Source organism: Heterodontus francisci, chromosome 24 (assembly GCF_036365525.1).
Source record: "Heterodontus francisci isolate sHetFra1 chromosome 24, sHetFra1.hap1, whole genome shotgun sequence".
In the NCBI taxonomy this organism is placed as follows: Eukaryota; Metazoa; Chordata; class Chondrichthyes; order Heterodontiformes; family Heterodontidae; genus Heterodontus; species Heterodontus francisci.
The window spans coordinates 22,228,537-22,243,270 of NC_090394.1; the positions used below are offsets into that span (position 1 = coordinate 22,228,537).

Below are 14,734 nucleotides of genomic sequence, written 5' to 3' on the forward strand. Positions count from 1 at the left end.
TTAATTGAGGTTTACAAAATTATGAGGGGCCTAGATAGAATGGATAAGAAGGACCTATCTCCCTTAGCGGAGGTCAACAACCAGGGGGCATAGATTTAAAGTAATTGGCAGAAGGATTGGAGGGGAGTTGAGGAGAATTTGTTTCACATAGAGGATGGTGAGGGTCTGGAACTCTCTGCCTGAAAGGGTGGGTAGCGGCAGAAACCTTCATTGCATTTAAAAAATACTTGGCTGTGCACTTGTAGTGCTGTAACCTATAGGGCCAAGAGCTGGAAAGTGCGATTAGACTGGATCGCTCTTTTATGGCTAGCACATACATGATGGGCTAAACGGCCTCCTTTTTTGTTTCTGTGGATAAGAAATACAGTCATTGACCTGGAGCCTGAAATTTACATACAGTTCCAATGGTCCTCTCATTGATTTCAGGAGGTTATAAGTAACTACAACTACATGGATTTGCCTATTTGGAGCTGTGAACTCAAAGGGATGCGCTAGGTTAGCAGCTAATTATAACCATGCTTCAAACTAGAGACTATACATTAGGAATATCACAAGCAATCTACAATAAATGGAGGCCAACATCCATAGTTTATGTGCACTTACACATCTTTATTGAGAATTTATTGTACACAGGCACAAGGTTACTGACAATCACAATAACAAAGCATTGTTCTTTAAGAACAAATAAACAAAGATGTAAATACGGTAGATTCACTTTTAAATTTTTATACTTTTTTCCCATATATCACTCATTTTATACATTATTTTAACACAGTATAAACACCACTGTTACCGTACCATACTTTAATGACTGAACGTTACTGAAGATGGATTTACTACAAAGTGCACCATTTTACCTCATTGGAATCGCCTTTTGTGTTTTCATTGTTTAACATATTTCTTCCACTTATGAAATGACTATTTAGCTGTGCTTTAACAAATAGACCACAATTTAAAATTTTTTAAACTGAATTCTCAGTGGGAATATTTAACACACAATTTCAACAGATGTTTAATTAGACTGATGGTACTTTGCAAGATTGTAAGTTCAGTTTGATCCTTTGAAAATAGAAACCCTTAATTTAGTTTTTAGTTTAGTTTAGAGATACAGCACTGAAACAGGCCCTTCGGCCCACCGAGTCTGTGCCGACCATCAACCACCCATTTTATACTAATCCTACACTAATCCCATATTCCTACCACATCTCCACCTGTCCCTATATTTCCCTACCACCTACCTATACTAAGGGCAATTTATAATGGCCGATTTACCTACCAACCTGCAAGTCTTTTGGCTTGTGGGAGGAAACTGGAGCATCCGGAGGAAACCCACGCAGACACAGGGAGAACTTGCAAACTCCACACAGGCAGTACCCAGAATTGAACCCGGGTCGCTGGAGCTGTGAGGCTGCGGTGCTAACCACTGCGCCACTGTGCTGCCCAAAACAATTTTTAAAAGAACGAGAACGGTCCAATACAAGTAAAAACTGAAGCTACAAAGTTGTTCGTACATTATTGCTGTTTGAAAAGCAATTGTGCAGGATATAAAAAACTAACACAGTTTGCACTCATCCATAGGTGGACTCTGATGTAAAATACTGACAAGTGTATGAGTTTGGCAGCAATATTTGGTTAATGACCTGTGTCAGTCATCTACCTAAGAAACATAACAAAGAGTTCAGAAAATGCAATACAAAAACACATTATCCCTAAAGAAGCACTACTGTACAAATGAGAGGACATCAAGGAAAAAAATTGTCCTTTTGTTACAATTATCCAATGGGCAGTCTCAATCCTGCAATGACTCTGTCCATGGGATAAGAGTAACACACAGCGGAATTTTTACTCACAAGAATTTGTTCACTCAAAGATGCCTGTTGGTGCATTGATTATTTTTGGCACTACTGTAAACTGCTTACATGAAATTTAAAGACAAGCAAAAGAAACTTCAAGTAGCCATCAACAATTTTCTCTTATATAGCACTTATAGTACATGTTCAAAGGCGCTTGATGGAGCAGAATGGGGAAAAATAAGACACTGGGAAGCAGTAGGAAATTTATGGTAGTGACCAAAGGCATCAAGGAGTTAGAGTTTGAGAGGGGTTTTCTGAAAATGGCAAACAGGAGGAACTTAGGGAGTGTTTCAGAGTTCAGTCATCTGTCACAGATTATGCGGTAGAGGAACAGTGCAGCATCCAGCGTGTCAGAATTGAAAAAGAAAATGGAGAAGATTGCAGGGATGGAATGGAAAGAGTTTGTGGAAGGATTTGTAAGCAAGGATAAGGATTTGTAAGCAAGGATAAGGATTTTGAATTCAATATACCTGGAAGCAGGGAGTCAATGGAGGTAGGTAAGCCAAATTAATCTTTACAGTGAATCAGTTTAACTGTGACAAACTGAATCTCCCCTAATGTGGCCCAACCTGAGAACACAGTTTTATTTTCATTTGTAGGCAGACTCTGGAGCAAATTAATTTTGCCATATTAAAAGGCCCAGAATTTCTCGGCCTTGGTTTTGTTTCACATTGTAAAAGTCCCAGGAAATTATGGCGTAAGTGAGTTATGCCACTATTTTGCTGCATCATAATTTCGTAGGAATCTTGCACCGAACCACTAATATCCTTGGAAAAACCAGGCAAAAGTGATCATAGTGCCACTCCTGGTTAAGGCAGTGGCGACTGCAAATTTCCTGGCATTGTAACTACTTAAGACTGAAAAATTATGGTGCAGGTGTATGTATTTAAATACATGAAGTTAAAAATAATTGATTAAAGTAAAATAATATCTCTGCTCTTTCTTGATATTTTTAATTCTTTGTTAAACCCCACAAAACCCTCCTCTGTATCAATTTTGCCAGTGGCACTGCCACAATGCTCCTCAGGTAGGTCCTGGGAGGGGGAGGCAATGATAGGCTGGCTGTGGCCCATATTTATGCTATGGAGCCAGAAGGAGCACCCCTGCTCATCCTGGCTCCACATTAAGCTAATTTAAAAATAATAAAACTTGTGTTTATGTTAATGGTCCCTAGCAATCCCTTTTGAGAAGCTGGTTAGGCCATAGAAGGAATTGGAAAACATGCTCTGCCCAGTTTCTGACCAATTTTGAAAGGAATCCTGAAACAGGTATTAGGGCCTCATTAGTATATGTAAAGAGCCTAATACCTGTTTATGGCAGTTGACATGGTTGCCTGACTATCGCCTGAACCAATGTGCTATTGGGCATATTTCAGACATCCTTGAGGTGTGGGACATAATGCCAGAAATTGGACCTTTTTTGTTCCCACTTCACATCCAAGAAATGGGCAAACGATGTCTAATTTCATTCCCTTTTTGTTTAATTGGAGACTTTTTTGGTCATTACTACTCTTATCTTCTAAATAAATTGCTAAAAAAAAAATCTGTAACTTAGAATGTTCCTGAAAACTGAATATAGCAGCTGAGTGCCTCCATAACTTAATTTTCTGTATGCGATCAAAATTCAGAGGATCTGACATTCAAAATTCTATGACTTGGCTCATGCCAATATTGATCTGCTTAATTGATAGAGATGAGATAAGTCATTAACTATGCTGCTTCTGAGGTCCCTGAATTACCATTACACTCGCTGCAGCATCTTCAGATTATGTTCCAGGGAATTTTGGAGTGAGCTCACAACAGGATGATTGGGACACCAAATAGCATAATTTACGGCATTAAGTCACAGGTTGTGTTGTTCAACTGACAAAGACTGCTACCTCTACATATGTGAATAAAGTGGGAGCACCACCACCTGCAAGTTCCCCTCCAAGCCCCACACCATCCTGACTTGAAACTATATTGTCATTCCTTCCCTGTCGCTGAGTCAAAATCCTGGACTCCCTTCCTAACAGCACTTTGGGTGTACCTACACCCAAAGGAGTGCAGCAGTTCAAGAAGGCAGCTCACCACATCTTCTGAAGGGCAATTAGGGATGGGCAATAAATGCTGGCCTGGCCAGCGATGCCCACATCCCATCAATGAAAAAAAAGTAGTGCAAAAAACACACATTTAAGTGAGGTAATGAAACTAAAGGATATATGCTGTGGCATGATAATAACCACTATTCATTTCAGCAAGCAAAAAATCTCACTATGATGCTAATTTGCTGCTTTGTTTAAAAGAAAACCTTACAAATTGTTACTGGCATTTTCCAGCTGCAATCTTAAAATAGTTTAATATAGTAGCAGTTTCTATATTGGTTTCTTATTAAACTTTCTGCTTACTTCACAGTCAGTAACATTCTGTTTGAATAAGCATATCCGCTACTATTGTTGGAGACTATTTTTTCCCCAGTTTCTGAAACTACAAAAATCAAATGTAATTACACATAATTGCTCATTATACGTCAAGCAGAACTACTTAGTTTGTGTTCACACAAGGTATTCATCAATAAATGGTATCACTGCTAGAGTGCTGCATGTTTTTCTAATTTGTCAGTATATAATCAGATAGAAGGTTTAGTAAATTTACGAGTGGAAGCAGCTACTGGAAAATATCGATGCTTACTGCAAATCTAATCTGCCACATCAACTTTTATAAAGGTCTTCCCTCCCTGCAGGGAAGCATACTGTCTCTTGAACTTGCCATGTGGGGGGCATGGATTCAAATTAGATGCGAAAAAGTGAATGCACAATTAAGATAAGGTATAAACACAGTTAAAATATAACTTATTCATGCAGTGAATGGTAAACATGTGGAAAAGCTTACGCAGGAGGGCAGTGGAAGCAAAGGGTGTCTAAATTTTAAGAGAGTGATGAACAAAATTTTGGCCTTAAAGAAAAATGAAAGGTACTACACACTGAAGCAGGGGTAAGAAGTCTGTGATCATTGGGAAGGATGGAAAAGGGCTTTCAGGCTTTACTACATCCCCTGTTCCAAAACAAACTGTGTTGTATAGGAAAGGGTATGGCTTCATTTAAGTATGTTGGTGATGCGTTATCCATAACCAATTACTCCTCAAGCTCACTTGAATGCCTTATAGAGTCTGGGTGAAATCTCCTCGAATGTTTCCTGAAATTAGTGCTGTTTTTTACCTGTATTTTATTTCCCTCTGGGATTTGGATTACAGGCATTGGAGAGAGTGATACACCACTTTGTAGCTTCTAATGGATAACCGACATTATGGCTATACATGTATTAACAGCTACAGCTACCAATTCATGCAAACCATGTTCTTAAGAATATTTTCACAAAAACATTAAGCTTTATCCACTAGTTCAGTGGTGATTTTCTTCCCTTAGTAAAACATTAATGCAGTCAGAGGATATTTACTAAGTTTGGCTTTGATAAAGTAAATAAAAGGAACTGTATCAACGGAACAAAAACTTTGTAGTATGTCTGGGAATGGATTTTGAGTTAGTTAGTTCAGCCCAGTTAAATTAACTTTCACAAGAACAAAATTAACCTTAAGGATGAAGATTCAGGGACAAAACTGCTTTAATATTGTGTCAGTTGCCAACAGTTTTGTGATTCATTGTAAAGGTCTTTCTTATTGGGTTATTTAGAAACTGTAATAAATCTAGTCATGAAATGTATGATAGTTGGTTAAAATAGGTAGCACACATATTAATTTCTTTACATGAAAAAATTTTACAATACAGTAAGAACCCACATATCTCTTCTACTAACAGACATAGATATTCCCTAGATATGTGGTCAGTTTGGATAAGCAATCTTTATGGCAATGTACAAATATTTAAGTAGACATTGTCAGGTAGGATTCCAGGAACTAGTCAATTCAAATACAAGACAGTTATCTAATGTGTATGGTAATTGTCATCCATCTCCCTTTCCACTCCAAGCCATTTCATCTCTGCATAAATGCTCCAGCTGATTAAACCATTTCCACTTTACCAGCCCAAATATTTACTTAACTATTGTTAAAAATGGTTGCCATACCTCTTTGTGGTACAAAATTAAGTTCAAAAGCCCATATAATAGTCAGTGTTTCTTAAAGTAATTTTGTATCAATCTATCTATTAATCTTACAAGGCTGTGAAATGTAATTGATTGCCTACAAAATGAAAATAATACAGAATTGCACTTCCTGTTGCCCTGGCACTATTTTGTTAAACTTATACAAAGGTTTTATGCTGGTGAAAAGGTTAAGGTTCAATTAGTAAGTCTAGACTTAAGTGACTGGTAGCAAATACATACAGCGCAAAAAGATATGGGATGCTTTTGATTGTTTTGACTTGTACATAATTACATTCTGATCAAGCATACTTGGATGCCATGGACCAGTAGGTTCAATAAACAGTTTTGGTGCACATAGGCTGGAAAAGTTTAAAAGACCCTCCTCTGTGGTGTGCAGTGATTTTCCCCCTTCATGTTATTCAGAATTTATTCTAAGTTTTCTTATGTCCAATTCCATAAACAAACCTACAATAAGAATGAGATTACTATATAAAAGCCACACAATAAACCATGGATTATAGAGCGAGAAACAGCAAAGCTGTACTAAGGTTACAACCAATACTACTTTTGAGTAATATCCTATTCATTCATATCATTAGACATCTGCAATCACATGTATAAAACAGTATTTTAAAATATTTCAATGGTACCAATTCAAATGTTCAGCTGACTTGTTTCTAAGTTGTTCTATTCATGTTTATATGTTTTGCATCTATACAATTAAACTGAAGCAGGAATACAGACTAAATTCACATCCCCACTTAGTTCTGAACATCAACAAGTTAAAGCTTTATACAGTTACACACGACTAGAAAACCTGGCACATCATGTAGAACAGTTAATCATGAGTTCACAGATATCCCAAACAAATAGAACAGAGTTCCTAAAAACACTAAATAGATGCTTTGTTGCTGGAAGAGGCTGTCTTTCCAACTTGCATACTACATATTAATACAAGAATGACAATACCACTAATATAGTGAGTACACTGCACTATTAGCTAAAGAAAGGTTACCCAACATCAGTTTAGCACATGAAAAGCCTAATGATCTTAGACAGCACTTTTAGTACTCTTGCAGCTAACCAACCAGTGAACTACACTGCACCACAGATAAAATATCTGTATTACGGTATCCCTTTTCCATTGGCCCACATAGGTTTCACTTTAATAAGTCAAATATCAAATCTCCAATGCTTCCTTACAAAATTTTTCAGCCATTGAAAAGTTTTACTTGATCTCTGTGAAAATTGCCTGCAAGTACCGAAAAATGTTAGTTTTTTTTAAGCTCACACAGACGATCTGGATGAAGTACTTTTTGACTGACTTTACATCTAGTAGCTTGAGCAATGTAGAGGGGCTGGGAGAATACAGAGGCTTTGAGTAGATTTGATTTTTGATAGGCTGGATTAGAAAACTATCTAGGCCAACAAAAGGGAAATGACGAGGAGGACCTTTGGTCTTTAATATGGGGGCATTTGATATCCTGCAGAGCTTGTATCCAGGTTTTCAGCAAACGGTGGGCTCTGAAAGGTTTCTGTGTTCTCAATTCCAGTACTGTATGGAGGATGACCAGTGTCCATGTGATCTTGGGAGAAGAGAGATGAGTCAGCTCCCAGCCGGTATCTTTGCCATGCCTTCAGGGTTAGGCCAGCCTTTAATGAGATTAATTAAAGTAAGGACTTAGTTATGCTTGTTAGTGTACTATAACTAGAAATGAACAGGCATAATGATTCCGTTAGTCAAGTCCCATTGCATGTTGCAGTACATCATTATTCCACAGGCACTGATCTTGTGGAGATTATAGTGTTCAGCAATTCCTTAGCTGTTTTTATTTTAGGTATTCAATCTTGTTTTGGGTGTACATAGATTAATTTATATGAGCAATTATTGTGAGATCATACACAATATCAATGCAGTGATCCAAATGAGATTTGGATAATTTCATAAACATTAGAAGTAAAAACTGGTCATTTATTTTCATCATCTATGTTTCAAGATTTGGTTATTGTCTAAATTCACTGAAAGATGTTTGCTATTAGATATTACATTCACATGCTAATGAACATCGTTGAATTGTTTTTTACTCATTGCTGCGTTAGTGCAAGTCGATTTTAATTCGAACATATTGCTCGACCTGAGGATACATCGATTTTACAACACAGAACTCAAGATACGTTGGTTTGTAAAGATCTGTCATTTTTTTAATGGATAAGATAGTCAAGTCATGACAATTTCTTTATATATACAGTGAATTGCAGAAAAAATTGTATTTTATGTGAAGATGGGTCATCGCCTGCATTGAAAATAAATCGAGCAATCAGGTAGATTTGATAATCCACAAACACAAGTAAATTTCAGTTCTTCTCATATATGGAAGCTCTTGTTATATTTTATTCCTGACCAAGACATAGCCTATTAGTACCCCATTAAAATGCATTGTTTACCAAATGTGTTCTATGACCTCATGGATATGGAATATTCAAATAACCACAATTTTCAAACAGTGAGAATTTAACAATAACTAATTTTTAAACATTAAAAAAAAACTGCCAGATTAATACATTTGTTCCATGAGGGATATTTGATTAGTTGTCATTCCACCATTGCTAGATAAGACAGGTCAGATCAACACCATTCATGGATGACATGCAGAAATTACTAAGTTAAAATACATACTATTTTGTATCCATGAAAAAGGCACATCCAGCCCAGTCGACCCCAAGTGCTCCTCGCTCAAATCTGGGAACATGTGCCAAAATTGGGAAAGGTGTCTCGCAGGCTAGTCAAGCAACAGACTGACATAGTCATACTCACCAAATCATACCTTACAGCTAACATCCCAGACTCCTCCATTACTATCCTTCACTATGGCCTGGCCCAGGACAAATCCAACAGAGGTGTTAGCACAGTGGTATACTGGAGGGAGGGAGTGACCCTGGGAGACCTCATCATTGACTCTGGAACCCATGAAGTCCCATGGCAGCAGGTTAAACATGAACAAGGAAACCTCCTGCTGATTATCACCTACTGCTCTCCCTCAGCTGATGAATCACAGTCTCAGATACAGCAATCGGCCATTTAGGACTGGGATGAGGAGAACTTCACTCAAAGGGTCGTGAATCTTTGGAATTCTCTAACCCAGAGAGCTGAGGATGCTCAGTTGTTCAGAATATTCAAGACAGAGGTTGATAGGCTTTTGGTTACTAAGGGAATTAACAGATATTTGGATAGTGCAGGACACTGGAGTTAAGGTAGAACATCAGCGATGATCTTGTTGAATGGTGGAGCAGGCTCGAAGGGTCAAACAGCCTACTCCTGCTCCTATTTCTCATGTTCTTATGTTCACTCCTCCACATTGAACACTACTTCATAGAAGCACAGAGACAGCAAGGGTACAGAATGTACTCTGGGTGAGGGACCTCAATGTCCATCACCAAGAGTGGCTCGGTAGCAACACTACTGACTGAGCTGGCCAAGTCCTGAAGGATATATGCACCAGATTGGGCTTGTGGCATGCAGTGAGAGAACCAACAAGAGGGACAAAACCTACCTGACCTCATCCTCACCAATCTACCTGTCACAGATGTATCTGTCCATAGTATTGGTGGGAGTGACCACAGCACAGTTCTTGTGGAGACAAAGGTCTGTCTTCATACTGAGGACACCCTTCATTGTGTCGTGTGGCAAGACCACTATGTTAAATGAGATAGATTCCGAACAGATCTAGCAGCTCAAAACCGGGCATTCATGAGGCTCTGTGGGCAATCAGTAGTGGCAGCAATGTGTTCCATCACAATCTGTAGCCTCATGGCCTGGCATATCCCTCACTCTACCATTAGCATCAAGCCACAGGAACAATCCTGACTCAATAGGTAGTGTAGGAGATCATGGCAGGCATACCTAAAATTGAGGTGCAATCTAGTGAAGTTACAACACAGAACTAAACGGCGGAAGCAGCAGAGCCAAGTGAACCCACAACTAATGAATAAGATCAAAGCTCTGCAGTCCTGGCACATCTAGTCATGAATGGTGGTGGACAATTAAACAACTAACCGGAGGAGGAGGGTCCATGAATATCCCCATCCTCAATGTTCGGGGGGAGCCCATCACATCAGTGCAAAAGAGCAGGCTGAAGGTTTGGCAACCATCTTTAGCCAGAAATGTTGAGTGGATGATCAATCTCAGCCTCTCCTGAGGTCTCCACTATCACAGATGCCAGTCTTCAGCCAATTGGATTCACTCCATGTGATATCAAGAAATGGCTGAGCGCACTAGATACAGCAAAGGCTATGGGCCCTAACAACATCCTGGCTACAATGCTGAAGAACTGTGCTCCAGAACTAGTCATACCTCTACCCAAGCTGTTCCAGTTACTGCTACAAGACTGGTATCTACCCAGCAAAGTGGAAAACTAACCAGGAATGTCCTGTACACAAAAAGCAGGACAAGTCCAATCTGGCCAATTACCGTCCCATCAGTCTACTCTTGATCATCAGTAAAGTGATGGAAGGTGTCATTGACTGTGCTATCAAGCAGCACATATTCACCAATAACTTGCTCACTGATGCTCAGTTTGCGGTCTGCCAGGACCATTCACCTCTAGACCAGAAAACAGCCTTTGTCCAAACATGGACAAAAGAACTAAATTCCAGAGGTGAGCTGTAAGTGACAGCCCTTGATATCAAGGCAGTATTTGACTGAGTGTGGCATCAAGAAGACCTAGTCAAATTGAAGTCAATGGGAATCAGGGGGAAACTCTCCACTAGCTGGAGTCATACTTGGCAAGAAAGGAAGATGATTGTGGTTGTTGGAGGCCAATCATCTCAGGTCCAGGATATCACTGCAGGAGTTCCTTAAGGTAGTGTCGTAGGCCCAACCATCTTCAGCTGCTTCATCAATGACCATCCCTCCACCATAAAGGCAAAAGTGGGGATGTTCACCGATGATTGCAGTGTTCAGTTCCACTCACAACTCCTCAGCTAATGAAGCAGTCCCTGCCCACATGCAGGAAGCCCTGGATAATATTCAGGGTTGGGCTGATAAGTGGCAAGTAACATTCGCACCACACAAGTGCCGGACAATGGCTATCTTCAACAAGAGACAATTTAACCACTTCTCCTTGACATTTATTGGCATTACCATCACAGAACCCCCCCACAATCAACATCCTTGGGGGTCATCATTGACCAGAAGCGTAACTGGGCCAGTCACAAATACTGTGACTATAAGTACAGGTCAGAGGCTGGGAATTCTGTGGCGAGTAACTCACTTTGGCTCCCCAAAGCCTCTTCACCATCTACAAGGCACAAGTCAGGAGTGTGATGGAATATGCTCCACTTGCCTTGATGGCTGCAGCTCCAACAACACTCAGGAAGCATGACACTATTCAAGACAAAGCAGCCCCCTTGATTGGCACCCCATCCATACCACCTTAAACATTCACTCCCTCCACCACCAATGCACAGTGGCTGCAGTTTGTACCATCTACAAGATGCTCTGGAGCCACTTGCCAATGCTTCTTCGATAGCACCTCCCAACCCCATGACTTCTACAACCTAAGCAGGACAAGGTAGCAGGCACATGGGAACACCACGACCTCCAAGTTCCCCTCCAAGATCTGGTTGGAATCTGATCTGATTTGGAATTATATTTGCGCTGGGTTAAAAAACCTGGCACTCCTTCTCTAACCGCACTCTGGGTGTACCTAAATCACATAGACTGTAGTGGTTTGAGAAGGCGTCTCACCACCACCTTCTCAAGGGCAATTAAGGATGGACAATAAATGCTGTCCTTACCAGCGACACCCACACCCCATGAATGAATAAAGAAAAACTGTACTGAACCAAACCTAAGCTAAACTGTTCCAGTTTCAGGCTTCAACTATTTAAAACAAACTGCTGAAAATTAGAAACCAGGAACCAACCAACTTTTCATTTTGGCAAAATGCAAAAAGTGGAAATGGTTATTTGAATATTTCAGATTTCATTACAAGGTAATAGGTGATTTGCTCAACCCAACCAGCTAATTTATGTAACTTATTGTAATCTATTATATGTGATTTTAGTTACACTGAAGATTTTCATCCATTGTGCTTGACATTGTTCCAGTTTTGTGGGTGTTATTAACAGAAAACTATGAAACTCCTTTGAAAATAATTATTTTTCTCATTTTTTTCACAAACTAAAATAAATTCCAAATTCCGAACTATACATTGAAAGCCTGATGTGGTTTACTTTGTGTTTCTGCACACAGGAAATTAAGTTGACATACTGTAAAGTGCAATTAAAAACATGCTGTAGAGACAATTAATTTTAAGTGTCTGTATTAGGCATGATATCATGCACCGAACAGCTAAATTACCTGGTCTCATTAGAGCACTGAATGAAATAAGAAGTTATTAATCATTTAGTTATTACTATCTCCTCTGTTAATGATGTTAAAACTGAATGGTGACAGAGATAGTGAGTGAGTCAGTTTGTTATCAGGCACAAAGACTGGTCTATACTTATGGAGACGATGAAGGCTGGGGTACAAGTTTTTGGACATCTTCTACAAATCCTATATTTTTAAATTTGTTGAAGGCAAAGAGAGTCAAGTAACCCTGAAAAAACAAAATGTGATGAAGGATAGATAGCAATTCCAGTTAATATAAATTCTTTTTAAACATATACAGATATTACATAAGCTGATTTGTTTATTATGACTGCCTGATTCCGTGCCACAAATGTTCATGGAGCCTCAGTTTGGTCTTTATGTTCCATTTTTCAGTTTTCAGAATGGCTGTGCATTTCACCTTCTGTATATGAACTCTGTTCCAAAGCAAAATGACTGAGAATATGTCAGTTTTAAAGGGCTGAACTTTATCTAATTCATTTTATACAATATACTGAGTCTAGGCCAGGCCCATTGGTATGGCATTAAGTATTCTGCAATGAACTCTTCTGGTAAATCAGTCAGTGCTTGCACTGTCCAATGTCATATTTAGTTACAAGCATTAGGAAAGTCCCAGTTTTGTTTCCCAGCCTACACTAAGTTGACTCATCCTAGTCTGGACCACAATAAAAAGCACAGCAATCAGCTTCAGCAACCTGAGTTAGGGAGGGACTTGTGCTATCCAGTTACTCAGTTGGAAATTGCATGAGTAATGATTTCAGATCAAGGCAAAACTGTATTTGACTGTGATGCCCAATGGGTGAAGTGCCTGTAGACATTCACAGTTTGGACCTGCTTGAACAGGATTTTTTTGTTTGTTTTCATGGGATGTGGATGTCGCTGGCAAGGCCAGAATTTGTTGCACATCCCTAATTGCCCTTGAGAAGGTGATGGTGAGCTACCCTCTTGAAATGCTGAAGTCCATCTGGTGTAAGCACACCCACAGTGCTGTTAGGAAGTTTTAGGATTTTGACCCAGCGACAGTGAAGGAATGGCAATATATTGCCAAGTCAGGATGGTGTGTGGCTAGGAGGAGAACCTGCAGATGGTGGTGTTCCCATGTGTATGCTGTCCTTGTCCTTCTAGGTGGAAGAGGTCACGGGTTTGGAAGGTGCTGTCAAGGCAGGCATGGTGAGTTGCTGCAGTGCATCTTGTAGATGGTACACACTGCTGCCACTGTACGTTGAAGGTGGAGGGAGTGAATGTTTAAGGTGGTGGATGAGGTGTCAATCAGGCGGGCTGCTTTGCCCTGGGTGATGTCAAGCTTTCTGTGTTGTTGGAGCCATACTGATCCAGGCAAGTGGAGCATATTTCATCACACTGTTGACTTGTGCCTTGTTGATGGTGGACAGGATTCGGGGAGTCAGGAGGTAAGTTACTCACCACAGAATTCCCAGCCTTTGACCTGCTCTTGTAGCCACAGTTTTTATATGGCTGGTCCAGTTCAGTTTCTGGTCAATGGTAACCCCCAGGATGTTGATAGTGGAGGATTCAGCAATGGTGATGCCATTGCATTGTCAAGAGGAGATGGTTAGATTATTTCTTGTTGGAGATGGTCATTGCCTGGCACTTGTATGGCACGAATGTTACATGCCACTTATCAGCCCAAGTCTGAATGTCGTCGAGGTCTTGCTCCATATGGACATGGACTGCTTCAGTAGCTGAGGAGTTGCGAATGGTACTGAACATCGTAAAATCATCAGTGAGCATCCCCATTCCTGACCTTATGATGGAGGGAAGGTCATTGATGAAGCAGCTGACGATGGGCCAAGGACACTGCCTGCGGAATTCCTGCAGCAATGTCCTGGGGCTGAGATGATTGACCTCCAACAACCACAATTTGATGTCAATTTGGCTAGGACTCCTTGATGCCACACTTGGTCAAATGTTGCCTTGATAACAAAGACAAGTGCTCTCACCTCACCTCGAGTTTAATTCTTTAAAGGTCAGGAGCCGAGTGGCCCTGGCAGAACCCAAACTGAGCAGCAAGCAGCTTGTTGCTGTTTAAGTGCTGCATGATAGCACTGTTGATGATACCTTCCATCACTTTGCTGATGATCAAGAGTAGACAGATGGGGCAGTAATTGGCTGGGTTGGATTTGTCCTGTTTTTTTTGAACAGGATATACCTGGGCAATTTTCCACATTGTCAGGTAGATGCCAGTTTTGTAGCTGTACTGGAATAGCTTGGCTTGGGGGTGCTGCTAATTCTGCAGTACAAGTCTTCAGTACTAAAGCCGGGTTGTCGTCAGAACCCATAGCCTTTGCAGTATCCAGTGCCTTCAGATGTTTCTTGATATCACATGGGGAGAATCAAATTGGCAGATCTTTATTTGAATGCGCAAAGCATCTGCAATATGATAGATGAAC

The 14,734-nt window shown here is 40.1% G+C and overlaps 1 protein-coding gene across 1 annotated transcript in view; it reads right to left on the reverse strand.

The window, feature by feature from the left end:
• Nucleotides 1–588: 588 nt before the first annotated feature.
• syngr3a (synaptogyrin 3a) overlaps nucleotides 589–14,734 on the reverse strand; it is a 103,700-nt gene continuing 89,554 nt past the window's right edge. The window contains exon 4 of the mRNA XM_068055757.1: nucleotides 589–7,585. Within this exon, the coding sequence (XP_067911858.1) occupies nucleotides 7,394–7,585 (192 nt within the window). The 3' untranslated portion in view covers nucleotides 589–7,393. The remainder of the gene's footprint in view (nucleotides 7,586–14,734) is intronic.